Source organism: Rutidosis leptorrhynchoides, chromosome 3, assembly GCF_046630445.1.
Source record: "Rutidosis leptorrhynchoides isolate AG116_Rl617_1_P2 chromosome 3, CSIRO_AGI_Rlap_v1, whole genome shotgun sequence".
In the NCBI taxonomy this organism is placed as follows: Eukaryota; Viridiplantae; Streptophyta; class Magnoliopsida; order Asterales; family Asteraceae; genus Rutidosis; species Rutidosis leptorrhynchoides.
The window spans coordinates 136,888,329-136,901,815 of NC_092335.1; the positions used below are offsets into that span (position 1 = coordinate 136,888,329).

The following is a 13,487-nucleotide window of genomic DNA, read 5'->3' on the forward strand; positions in this document are numbered from 1 at the left end:
CTGATATATAATATATATATATATATATATATATATATATATATATATATATATATATATATATATATATAATATAAATTAGTTTAGTTTTATATTAGATTAGTTTAGTTAATGTAACGGTTAATTACGGGTTTTAAAGTCGGAGCTCTGTCCATGTAACACTACGCGATAAATAATCAATGTAAGCTATGTTCTCCTTTTTAAATTAATGTTTCGTACTTAAGTTATTATTATGCTTATTTAAGCCGAAGTAATCATGATGTTGCGCTAAAAATATTAAAATTGGGTAATTGGGCTTTGTACCATAATTGGGGTTTGGACAAAAGAACGACACTTGTGAAAATTAGACTATGGGCTATTAATGGGCTTTATATTTGTTTAACTAAATGATAGTTTGTTAATTTTAATATAAAGATTTACAATTGGACGTACCTATAAATAACCATATACACTCGATCGGACACGATGGGCGGGATATTTATATGTACGAATAATCGTTCATTTAACCGGACACGAGAATGGATTAATAGTTAATAGATTTATTAAAACAGGGGTGAATTATGTACAAGGACACTTGGCGTAATTGTTAACAAAGTATTAAAACCTTGGATTACACGCAGTCGATATCCTGGTGTAATTATTAAACAAAGTATTAAGACCTTGTTATAGTTTAAGTCCCCAATTAGTTGGAATATTTGACTTCGGATATAAGGATAATTTGACGAGGACACTCGTACTTTATATTTATGACTGATGGACTGTTATGGACAAAAACCAGACGGGCATATTAAATAATCCAGGACAAAGGACAATTAACCCATGAGAATAAACTAAAATTAACACGTCAAACATCATGATTATGGAAGTTTAAATAAGCATAATTCCTTTATTTTCATATTTAATTGCACTTCTAATTATTGCACTTTTATTTATTGTTATTGTATTTAATTGCACTTTTAATTATCGTACTTTTTAATTATCGCACTTTTATTTATCGCAATTTCATTATCGTTATTTACTCTACGCTTTAAATTAAGTTGTATTTATTTTTAATATTTTACATTAGATTTTAACTGAGACTAAAAGTTTTAAAATCGACAAACCGGTCATTAAACGGTAAAAACCCCCTTTTATAATAATAATAATACTTATATATATTTTTGTATTTTTACAAATATAGTTTTTAAATATATAGCGTTAAGCTTGTTTAAAAGATTCCCTGTGGAACGAACCGGACTTACTAAAAACTACACTACTCTACGATTAGGTACATTGCCTATAGTGTTGTAGCAAGGTTTAGGTATATCCCACTCTATAAATAAATAATTAAAACTTGTGTAATTTGTATCGCTTTTCGTATCAAAAATATATAGTATTTCACGTACACCTCGCACGACATCAAGTATTTTTGGCGCCGCTGCAGGGGAATCGGCGCAACGCTATATTTTTTATTTTTAATATATATTTGTGTAAATATTTTTATATATAATTTTTAGAAAACAATATAAAATTTAAAAAAAAAAAAAATTTCAGAACCTGTCGAATGAAACCAGCACCTCATTTGAATTTTCACCCTCCGCGACTCGCGGAGTTCGCCTGGCACGTGGCATCGCACTCGCGGAGCCGTCTGACACGAGCCTGGTCCAGCAATTAATACGATTTAGGTTTTAATTAATTATTATTATTATTATTAAACCTAATTAGGTTTTACATATAATATTATTTAGTTTAAGTTTTTAATTAATTTGTAATATTAAGTTTTATTATTATTTTTAATTATATAAATTAATACTTTTTAATAAATAATATAAAAATAATATTTTTATAAAATTGTAACCTTAAGTTTTATTTTTACTTTTTGTTTTTTTAATCGTTTAATCGAAATTAGTATATTTATCATTCGTAATTAGTTTTAAACTTAGTTCTTGCCGTAGTTATTTTATATTTCTAGATTTTTAGGCTTTGCCGTAAAATCCCTTAAGTGCTTTTTCTTTAAGATTAAGATTTAGGCGCTTTAAAATTTTGCGACACAGTTTTTAGATTTTAGTGCCTAATTAAGTTATTGCCGTTTTGGATATAGAATTCCTTTAAGCTTTAATACCTTTAGGCGCAACTTTTTAGATTTAATTTTTAAAATTTTAAGTTTCGACGTTTTCTTTCTTATTTTTATTTTTCGACGTTTTTCGACGCGTAATCTGTTTCTTTCTTATTTCTCGACACACTAGTTTTTAGGACATAGATTTTCTATTTCTTCTCTAAAATTCCAAACGAAAATTATTTTAAGCGGTTAAATTGATAGACATGAAATTTTCTGGTTCGTAGTAATAGTTGGATTTGTTAGTGGCTGAGTTGTGAGCTTTCGATTTAAAGGGTTCTGGCTCCCTACTGCATCTATTGGCTATTCGAAACGTGGGCAAAAGCAGAAAAGTCTATTAATTTGATAACTTATATAATTTTTAGTTTTATAACTAATAGGATAATTAGTAAATGCACCACATTGTAGCTAAAATTTGGTAATAAGCGCATTATGGAAAATCTCGATGATATTTTGGAAACTCTTTATGACATCCGAAATCAATTTAATCAATACTCTCAAACGGGTGTTGATGACAATTCGTTTGGTCAATCTTAGATCACGAATGACGAAACAATAACTGGTTGTGAAATCTGTAGAGATTATCACTCAACATGGGAATGTTATTATTACGTTCCTATGAAAAATTACGCACCCACAGAACCTGAATGGAACGATTATGAAGAATACAATTCAAATTGGGATTATTCCCAAGAATATATCCTAACTCAACAACCAGAAGACGAGGAAAATTATGTGCCTGAAAATTCTTTAGATTATATGAAAATCAAACTCGAAGAACTTGATGCTCAAAATGAACAAATGAGAGAGTTTGTAAATCGGCAAGCTGAAACCCTATCAGATTACACACCTGTTGATCTGAGGAGTCGTGTGCAAGAAAATCTCATATCATCGAATTTTGATGAATTCGAGAGCTCCGAAATCACCAATTATCCTGATGATACTTTTTATTCAGATTTACCAATTTCACAACATATCGACACATTAGCCTCAACCGACGAAATCATCGATCCATCAATGGATGAAGAAGAAGTAAGGGTGACAAATTGGTACTCTTGGGAAAACAATAACGTTGAAAATTTTACCCCCGAGACCAAAGTGGAGGAACCGATTAAGACCGTTAATGAAGAAGAATTTGCTTCAATCCATCCACAACCTTCCAACCCAATATTCTCAATAGACGAGTCATCTACCGAAGATGAACTACGAGCTATAATAGATAATGACACCTCGGATTTCACCCAATTGGGTAATAGAGGTGAAAACTTTGATCCCGAGAATAAAAGGAAGGAAATGTTAGGAATTGTCCACCCTATAATATGTATGTCAGTGTATATCGATCCATTTGACCAAGAACCAGAAAAGAGACATATCCATTTACTAAAAGCTACACTTAAAAAAGAATTAAGTAGTGACGATCGGGTGAGTCTAAACTTTAAACCCATTGATATATCATACACCACCCGAGATATAAATAACTGGCTCACTATTTTAATTCGTGGAACTTATTCTACTGACTTCACATGTCGTCAGCTAAGTGTGGGGAAGTCTAACCTCACTTAACATTAAATTAGGGGTTCGGGTTAGTGCATAACTCGTTAATAAAAATGCATGATGAGCTAGGGTAAAAGACGTATTTTCAAATATTAGATAATAGTTCAGAAAAGCAACCGTTTTTGAAGAAAAACATGTGTGATAAAACAAGAAGGAATGAACGATGAGGCGCGCCATCTATCATTCGACGAGCTTTATAATTACAAACTGGGTATTTTCAATCACTTTTCTACACTAATCACCCTCATGAATTTATAATTAGATTCTGATTTCATGCAAATGAGGGCATTGCATGATCTCAAGTGTGGGGAAGGGTTATAAATTCTCTCGGGTTTATACTTGGCTTATTTTCTAAATTTTGTGAAAATTTTAAAAAAATTTCAACTAAATGAATTCAAAATCATGTTTATACATATTTATGAACGATGAAAACTAGGTGTTAATACCGAAATTATCGTTACCTCAAAAAGGACATAAATTGAGAAACAACTAAAACGCTTGAATTTATTTATTAAGATTTAAAAAGACGCATGAAAAAAGCCAAGTGTGGGGAGAATGTACCAAGTTATTCAATTAAAAACTATCTATCACATGTTTCTGTAAAGTTTATTGCAGGTGCTTTTGTTTTGGACTAAATTAACTGTTTTACCCGATTTATTGTAATACTTTTGAAAGAATAGATGGATCTACACGATGAATCAATTCCATCATTAAAAGGAAGTAAAGTCTTCCGAAAAAGACACGCGCTTCTTGATTTAGGTCAAGAAGTAGTCGTCCAGACCAGCTGTAGGTTGACGAAAAATCTAGAAAAGTCATCTCTAAAATCAGCAGGAAATCCACGGACCTCAGCATCAAACAGGGTCGCCATGTGGTCAGACTTATCCTAACCATGAGAGGATCTGTCTCGTAAAATGGGGAGGGCGCTGTGCAAATTAGCTTGATAAGACTAATGAATCAGACCCCCAGAAAGGATAATCTCCTTAAAGATCAAAAATTAGCTTTTAAGCCTGATATTACTCAATCCTTGAGATTGACCTTAAAGATTGAGAATTCAAACTCATGGAATTCGATGATATCTAAACTCGAGCTTGAACGAGAAAATATTTTGATTAAAATTAAAACCGATTTGTTTTCTGAAAACCCATTTTCAATGCGTTCATTACCATTGAACGTAAAATCCTAGGAATTCACCTGGAATTCATTAGGTCATCTGAACCAAATCGGGTGTCAACCGTAAGAACGGTGGTTGCATAGCATGGTCGAAGACAGGACCTTGTGCCAGACCGAAAAATCATAGGATGATCTTTACTATTGCTCCTACAAAGGATAGTAATAGCATCCGACACGTTTTTGGACCATAATCAAATGCATGTCATTAGACATTGCCTTAACAGTTGCTTGTTCAACGCTTTCCTTTACAACCGGATGGTAGTTTGCCGAAAGGTAATATACGGAGCAAGTAAACTGGATGTGTTGCTTTCCTAATACAAGGTTAGCAAGTGGGTGACACAAAACCATAAGTTTTGAGCTAAAATTTTCAAATCTGAAACCCACAAAACCCACAAAAACAATTTGCAAACACCGGTGAAGGGTTATTCCAGAAAACCTATCTAGGGTAAAATCTAGAATAAATTTTCAAAAGATCAAATGTTTTTATAAAGATCCAATTTCCTTAAAGGATCTAAATTTTCATAGTCATGTGGGACTGTAAACCACATCGTTACTATCATTGTTTATACCGCTGTATCAAAATCACTGATGTATAAAGTGTGAGAATAAAAAAAAAAGTTATTCGAGTGAAGTATGATTTAATTTCAAGTTCTGTATTGCTTGAGGACAAGTAACGTTCAAATGTGGGGATATTTGATAGTGCTCCAAATGAACATATATTTAGTAACAATATCCTCCCAATATGTAAATTATTTAGTTGTAATTGTCCTATTGTAAGTTGTAATCGTTTATATTAAATAAGTGCGAAGACAAAAGGCGAAAACGAAGATTCAAAGATAAAACCGTCCAAAAAGCTCAAATGTACAAGATACAATCCAAGTGGTTCAATTTATTGGTAGGAAACGTCTAAAAATGACAAGAGTACAAGTTGCGGAACGCAAAGTACAAGATATTAAATTATACAAAAGGACGTTCGAAAATCCGGAACCGGGACCTGAGCCAACTATCAACGCCCAACGCAATGGACTAAAAATTATGAGTCAACTATGCACAAGAATATAATATAATATTTAAATAATTATATAAATTATTTATATATTATATATATATATAATAAATATGTCGACAAAGCTAGGATCCAAAATTTGGTGAGCTGGATTCTGAAGCTCCGCACTCGCGGAGCTCTGAAGGCTTAAACCTCCACGATCGCGGAGCACACCAGGATCAAAATTTCCTATAAAAGGCACGAGCTTGCTGCCGAGTTCAACACCAAAAATCAATCTCTCTCTCTGATATATATATATATATATATATATATATATATATATATATATATATATATATATATATATATATATATATATATATATATATATATATATAGGTATATATATATATATAATATAAATTAGTTTAGTTTTATATAGATTAGTTTAGTTAATGTAACGGTTAATTACGGGTTTTAAAGTCGGAGCTCTGTCCGTGTAACACTACGCGATAAATAATCATTGTAAGCTATGTTCTCCTTTTTAAATTAATGTTTCGTACTTAAGTTATTATTATGCTTATTTAAGCCGAAGTAATTATGATGTTGGGCTAAAAATATTAAAATTGGGTAATTGAGCTTTGTACCATAATTGGGGTTTGGACAAAAGAATGACACTTGTGGAAATTAGACTATGGGCTATTAATGGGCTTTATATTTGTTTAACTAAATGATAGTTTGTTAATTTTAATATAAAGATTTACAATTGGACGTACTTATAAATAACCATATACACTCGATCGGACACGATGGGCGGGATATTTATATGTACGAATAATCGTTCATTTAACCGGACACGGGAATGGATTAATAGTTAATAGATTTATTAAAACAGGGGTGAATTATGTACAAGGACACTTGGCGTAATTGTTAACAAAGTATTAAAACCTTGGATTACACGCAGTCGATATCCCGGTGTAATTATTAAACAAAGTATTAAGACCTTGTTACAGTTTAAGTCCCCAATTAGTTGGAATATTTGACTTCGGATATAAGGATAATTTGACGAGGACACTGGCACTTTATATTTATGACTGATGGACTGTTATGGACAAAAACCAGACGGGCATATTAAATAATACAGGACAAAGGACAATTAACCCATGAGAATAAACTAAAATCAACACGTCAAACATCATGATTATGGAAGTTTAAATAAGCATAATTCCTTTATTTTCATATTTAATTGCACTTCTAATTATTGCACTTTTATTTATTGTTATTGTATTTAATTGCACTTTTAATTATCGTACTTTTTAATTATCGCACTTTTATTTATCGCAATTTCATTATCGTTATTTACTTTACGCTTTAAATTAAGTTGTATTTATTTTTAATATTTTACATTAGATTTTAACTGCGACTAAAAGTTTTAAAATCGACAAACCGGTCATTAAACGGTAAAAACCCCCTTTTATAATAATAATACTACTTATATATATTTTTGTATTTTTACAAATATAGTTTTTAAATATATAGCGTTAAGCTTGTTTAAAAGATTCCCTATGGAATGAACCGGACTTACTAAAAACTACACTGCTCTACGATTAGGTACACTGCCTATAGTGTTGTAGCAAGGTTTAGGTTTATCCCACTCTATAAATAAATAATTAAAACTTGTGTAATTTGTATCGCTTTTCGTATCAAAAATATATAGTATTTCACGTACACCTCGCACGACATCAATAACGCTGCTAGCATTAAACCTATATCTCACCAACTTTATGTTGACGTTTTAAGCATGTTTATTCTCAGGTGATAATTAAAAGCTTCCGCTGCATTATGCCGAATTGAAGCAGGATTTGGAGTATGCATATTTGTGTCCAAAATAAAACTGCATACCGAAAGATTTGTAATGTGAAATATGTTGGAAATCGTATTGTTATTATCAAATGTAAAGTTTGTAAGACTAAGATTATCGCTAAACGATAATCATTATTATGTTGTTTAAGCCTTTGTTTATAATAAAGGTTATGGTTTGTATCATAAAAACGTATGCAGATTTTGAAAAATGTCACATATAGAGGTCAATACCTCGCAATGACACCAATAAGTACGTGACGTTTATAATCAATATGAACGGGACGCTTCAGTTGGAGACAAGGTATGTGTCGAAAACAGTGATAATGGTGCATCATGTCCTTTAAATTCACTATCTTCTGATGGTGTATACAAGTATGGGTGTCAATTAGGGCTCAAATGGCAGAAGAAGCCATTAGGTGTCTAGGCTACCCCCACCCTAAGTCGAATAGTATAGTGTTAATATGAAGATTTTATCATATAATATTCGAGGGTTCGGGTCAGGTTTAGATAGTAAATACGGTCCAACAAAACGATTGATATCCAAAGAAAAACCTACGTTTTGTGCCCTGCAAGAAACAAAATTACATATGGTTAATCAATTGTGGGTTCAAACATTCTGGGGGTCATGTGAGTGTGATTTCATTCAACAGCCTATAGTTGGGAAATCGGGTGGACAACTTCTTATTTGGGACACTTCTTTGTTTGAGGCTTTGGATACTATTTTTTTCGATAGAGTGATAGGTGTTAAAGGTAAATGGAAAATCTCGGGTGATTTGCTAAATGTTATTAACATGTACGGTCCTCATGAAGATGTCAAAAAGCAAATTCTTTGGGACTTGTTGTCAAAGGCTATAGAGAGGAATAGTGATGAAGCATGGGTGGTTTGTGAGGACTTCAACGAGGTTAGAGAAGAATCGAAAAGACTTAATTGTGTGTTTATAGAAGGAAGGGCTAAGAAGTTTAATGAATTCATAATGTAAAACAGTCTAATTGACATTCCAATCGGAGGTTCATTTCAATATGGGGGAACCTATCAGTTGTGGCCATGGATAGACTCACATCGGATCACTGTCCAATTCTTTTGAAGGATGAAGAAAAAGATTTCTGGCCAAAACCCTTTAAAATCTTTGATTCATGGATGGATGAGCCTGAATTCTCCAAGATTGTAGCCAACTCATGGAGTGAAACTGTTAGTCTGGGTTCAATGCAAGCAGGACACAAAAAAGATTTCTTATTTCTAAGCAAGCTAAAGCATCTAAAAGTCAAACTTAGATCAAGGAGTAAGGAAAAATTTGGGAAACTCGACCAAGATATCGAGGGTTTTAGAGCAGCGGCACTTATAGGGATAGCACCCGCGGGTCGTGGGCGCGGATCCACTACATCCGTCACCCGCACCCGCGGATTTTTTGAAGATCCATTAACTAGCGGATCTTGTTTAACGGATTTATTTTTAGATCCATGCCCATACCCACAGATATTCGCGGGTGGCGGGTTTACCCGCAGATCTTATTCATGAAGTATATGTTAATTAAAATATTTAAAAATTAAAAATAAATATCATTAAATAATTCAAAGTGACATGAAAAACATCATCTAATCATATACCCATATATATGATATATTAAAGTGAGAAAACATATATTAATTATACTTTTTTGTTAATATATGTAAAGCTACAATGTTAATTAACAATCAAATTTTAGTTGCTAAACCTAATCATACAGTAGGTTGACGAATTACTTAAATGATAGGTAAAAATTAAATTTATTAAGATAGTCTAATTAACGAAACAAACAACAAAATGTTTGATTATATAATACATGTAATGTGTAGTTATGCTTTAGTTACTAAAGTTCGATACCAAAATGGTATGAGGAATGTAGAAACTTATACGGAGTAAATTATTACCTATTGACCATTTATTCAAGGTGAAGATTTTCACCCATTTAAAACGGGTATATCCGTGGATTATTCAAACGGGTATGAAAGATTTTCGGATCGGATTTTACCCGTAACGGATCTATTACATCCATCACCCACCCGCGACCCATCAGCAGGTAAAAGATTAAATCCATCGCCCACCGGCGGGTAAAGATTTTTGATTTTATCCGCCCATCACGGGCGCGGCTATCCGCGGATCTCGGATTTTTTTAGATCCATTGCCATCCCTAGGCACTTAACCTTGAACTTAAAGCTAAAAACTGTCAACTAGGTGAAGCTGAGCTGCAAGCGTGGAAAGAGAACAGGAAAATATGGGCTGAAAAGGAAAAAATGAAAAGAAAAATGTTGAAGCAAAAATCAAGAATTCGATGGGCAATTGAGGGTGATGAAAACACAAAAATTTTCCACACCATTATCCGCAACAATTACAACAAGAATAATATTCGTGGGCTTACTATCAACAGTCAGTGGAACGAAAACCCAAATGACATCAAAGACAAGGCTTTCTCACACTTCAGAAAATTGTTTGAAGAGATTGATCACATGAGGCCTTCTCTTGAAAATTTGCAGTACCCATCTATCTCTAGTGAGGATGCAAGTGCACTTGAATGCAGATTCTCAGAAAAGGAAGTGTACGACGCAATTCATGATTGTGCTGACAATAAGGCACCCGACCCGGATGGATATAATTTGAGATTCTATAAAAAATTTTGGGATATCGTGAAAGATGTTCTCGTTGATGCAATCAATTGGTATTGGGAATATGGTGAAATAACGAAAGGATGTAATGCCTCGTTTGTCACTCTTATCCCGAAGAAAATGGACCCGGTGGGACTTGGCGATTTTCGACCGATAAGCTTAATTGGAAGTTACTATAAAATTGTTTCAAAAATCCTATCGAATCGGCTATGGAAAGTAATCCCTTCGCTTGTAGGATCGGAACAAAGTGCGTTTCTAAAAGGCCGGTACATCCTCGATGGTGTTTTAATTGCAAATGAGACAATTGATTTTCTGAAAGTTAACAAGAAGAAAGGAATTATTTTTAAGATGGACTTCGAAAAGGCCTTTGATAGTATTAATTGGTGTTTTCTAATGGAAGTTATGAAATGTATGAGATTCGGTGAAAAATGACGTAATTGGATTTTTTGTTGCCTTAAATCGGCCTCCGTTTTGATTCTCATTAATGGGTCGCCTACTCGAGAATTTTCTCTAGGAAGGGGGTTCGCCTTTTCTCTTTATCTTAGCGGTGGAGGGATTGAATATTCTCACAAAAATTGCGGTTGAGAAAGGACTTTTCAAAGGGATTGACGTGGGTAATGATAAGGTCATTGTTTCTCATTTGCAATACGCGGATGATACGATTTTTTTCGGTGAATGGAGTAGAGTGAACGTCAATAGTCTTGGTAACCTACTTAAGTGTTTTGAGCTTGCCTTGGGTCTAAAGGTTAATTTCTAAAAAAGTAGTGTTTTTGGTGTTAGGGTAAACCATGATGAAGTGCTTTCCATTGCGAATTATCTAGGGTGTAAGGTTGGTAAATTTCCATGCACATATATCGGGTTGCCAATTGGGTCGAAAATGAATAGAGCTAAGGATTGGTGTTCGGTTATTGAAAAGTTCAATTCTCGGTTATCGGGTTGGGAAATGCGCTCGCTGTCATTTGGAGGAAGATTGGTTCTCATTAAATCGGTTCTCAATAGTCTCCCGTTGTACTACTTTTCGTTCTTTCGCGCTCCGCCTTGTGTGAATAAAATTCTTGAGAGGGTGAGGAGATCGTTTTTTGGGGTGGGTTTGGGTCTTGTAATAAAATTTCGTGGGTTAAATGGGAGTGTGTTTTAAACAACTACCGGAGCGGGGAGCTTAATATTGGATCTTTACATGCAAAAAACTTAGCCTTATTAGGGAAATGGTAGTGGAGGTTTAAAACCGAAACTACATCCCTTTGGGCTAAGGTCATTCGTAGTATCTATGGATTTTGCAGGGGCCTAACGTTGGGTGATAGTTTTACTCATCAATCAACGTTAGGTACTTGGCGAAATATCGTGTTAACAGGTAAATCTCTTGAAGACCTCCATGTCCCGTTCTCTAACTCTTTCGTTAGGAAAATTGAGGATGGGGGAACAATTTCTTTCTGGAACGAGCAATGGATCAACGGTGGTAAACTCTGCAATCTTTTTCTAAGGCTTTATAGACTTGAAAGTAACACAGCAGCAACCGTAAAGGACCAAGTCAAAAAAAAAATCGATGGTAGTTTTGTCTTTGCATGGAGCTGGAATCGTGATCCTATTGGACGAACATGGGATGAGCTAATGAAACTGGAGCAGGCTGTTATGGAAGTGGAATTCGACGGCAACTCAAGTGACGCCTGGAAATGGACTCTCTCGAACAGCAACATCTTCGAAGTCAGGAAGCTTGCGCAGGTTACAGATGAAAACTTACTTGGTATTACACCCTCACATGACCCTCACCTTTTGAACAATCTTGTCCCGAAAAAAATTGAAATTTTCATGTGGAGAGCGAGGAAAAAGCGACTCCCGGTTCGGGTTGAACTTGACAAACGGGGTATTGATCTTGACAATGTTAGATGCCCCGTTTGTAATGAAGACCTTGAATCGGTAGACCATACTCTCCTTTTTTGTAAGCATGCTCGTGACGTTTGGGAAAGGGTGTTTAAATGGTGGGGTCTAAACGTGTATTCAAGTTTTAGTATATCCGAGCTTGTCAATGATGTTGGTAACACTATCGCGAGTTCTCTTGGAGCAAAAGTGTGGCAAGCAACGAGGTGGATAACTATGTACCAAATTTGGAAGAACCGGAATAATTCGGTTTTTTTATGGGAAAAAGTGGAACGGCCCGATCGCGCTAAATGAAATTCAAGTCATAGCATTCGAGTGGATTTCAAACCGGTTGGGAAAAAATAAAACAAAGTTGGATTGGTTAACTTGGTTATCACACCCGAGTTACTATCTTATTAATTTGTAATTTGTAACTATTTTTGTCGTGTTTTGGTGTTGCTCTCTTTGCAACACGGACGAGTTTCTTTGTATCTTTCGTGCTTCTATAAAATTGTCGTTGGCCTTTAAAAAAAAAAAAAAAAAAAAAAAAAAAATAATAATAATATGATTAGGCGGCATATCTAGAGTTTCTTTAAGTACGATTATTTACTTTTTCTAGATGTGATTCCATCGATTCCAAAAGACTACGGTTGTAGTTCTCATAAATGCCTGGTCACCACTATAATTTCAATAATAATTACATATAACATTGTTATTTTTCTAGACCATTTTAGTTAGTTAACTAAGATTGTGTATAAAAAGTTTTAACGACCAATATACATAGCGACTCTCATTAAAAAATTTCGTAACTTTACAAGCCTACATGACCAACACAATCAATAAATGGTATGCTTGTAATTAATTTCTAAAAAGAAATGATGATTGATCTAATGTCAATGTCACGAGAGCGTCTATAATAAACGTTTGCACCCACTAACAAAAGTTTAAGAAACACATGATCACCAACATGGAATCTAACTAGTGTATTGTATCTACATTTTTGTTTTAACAATTTGTTTTGATAATATAATTTTAGAAAAAGAAAAGAAAAATATGATTATGGGGAGTGAGTTGTAATACTTTGAATCCAATAATTTACTTGAGATCTAACGGATCAATCAGAGCGCAATATGTGGCGCGACAATCACATGTGATTGGAAAAAAAAATCAATTTGTTTTAAAAAAAAATTCGAAAAGTTTTTTTTTTAATTTTTTTTTTTTTGAAATTTAGCATGTCAAATCCAATAACATGTAATTGTAATCAATCACATGTGAAAGGACCCGTCCTAATCCATCCGGACAAAGTCCACATCGATTACAAACGAT

The 13,487-nt window shown here is 33.7% G+C and overlaps 1 protein-coding gene across 1 annotated transcript; it reads left to right on the forward strand.

The window, feature by feature from the left end:
- Positions 1 to 8,712: 8,712 nt before the first annotated feature.
- LOC139900417 (uncharacterized) lies at positions 8,713 to 12,476 on the forward strand. The gene is made up of 5 exons (XM_071883189.1): positions 8,713 to 8,986; positions 9,880 to 10,716; positions 10,853 to 11,011; positions 11,129 to 11,406; positions 11,520 to 12,476. Exons 1-5 carry the CDS (start codon positions 8,713 to 8,715, stop codon positions 12,474 to 12,476), a joined length of 2,505 nt encoding a protein of 834 aa, XP_071739290.1.
- Positions 12,477 to 13,487: the final 1,011 nt, after the last annotated feature.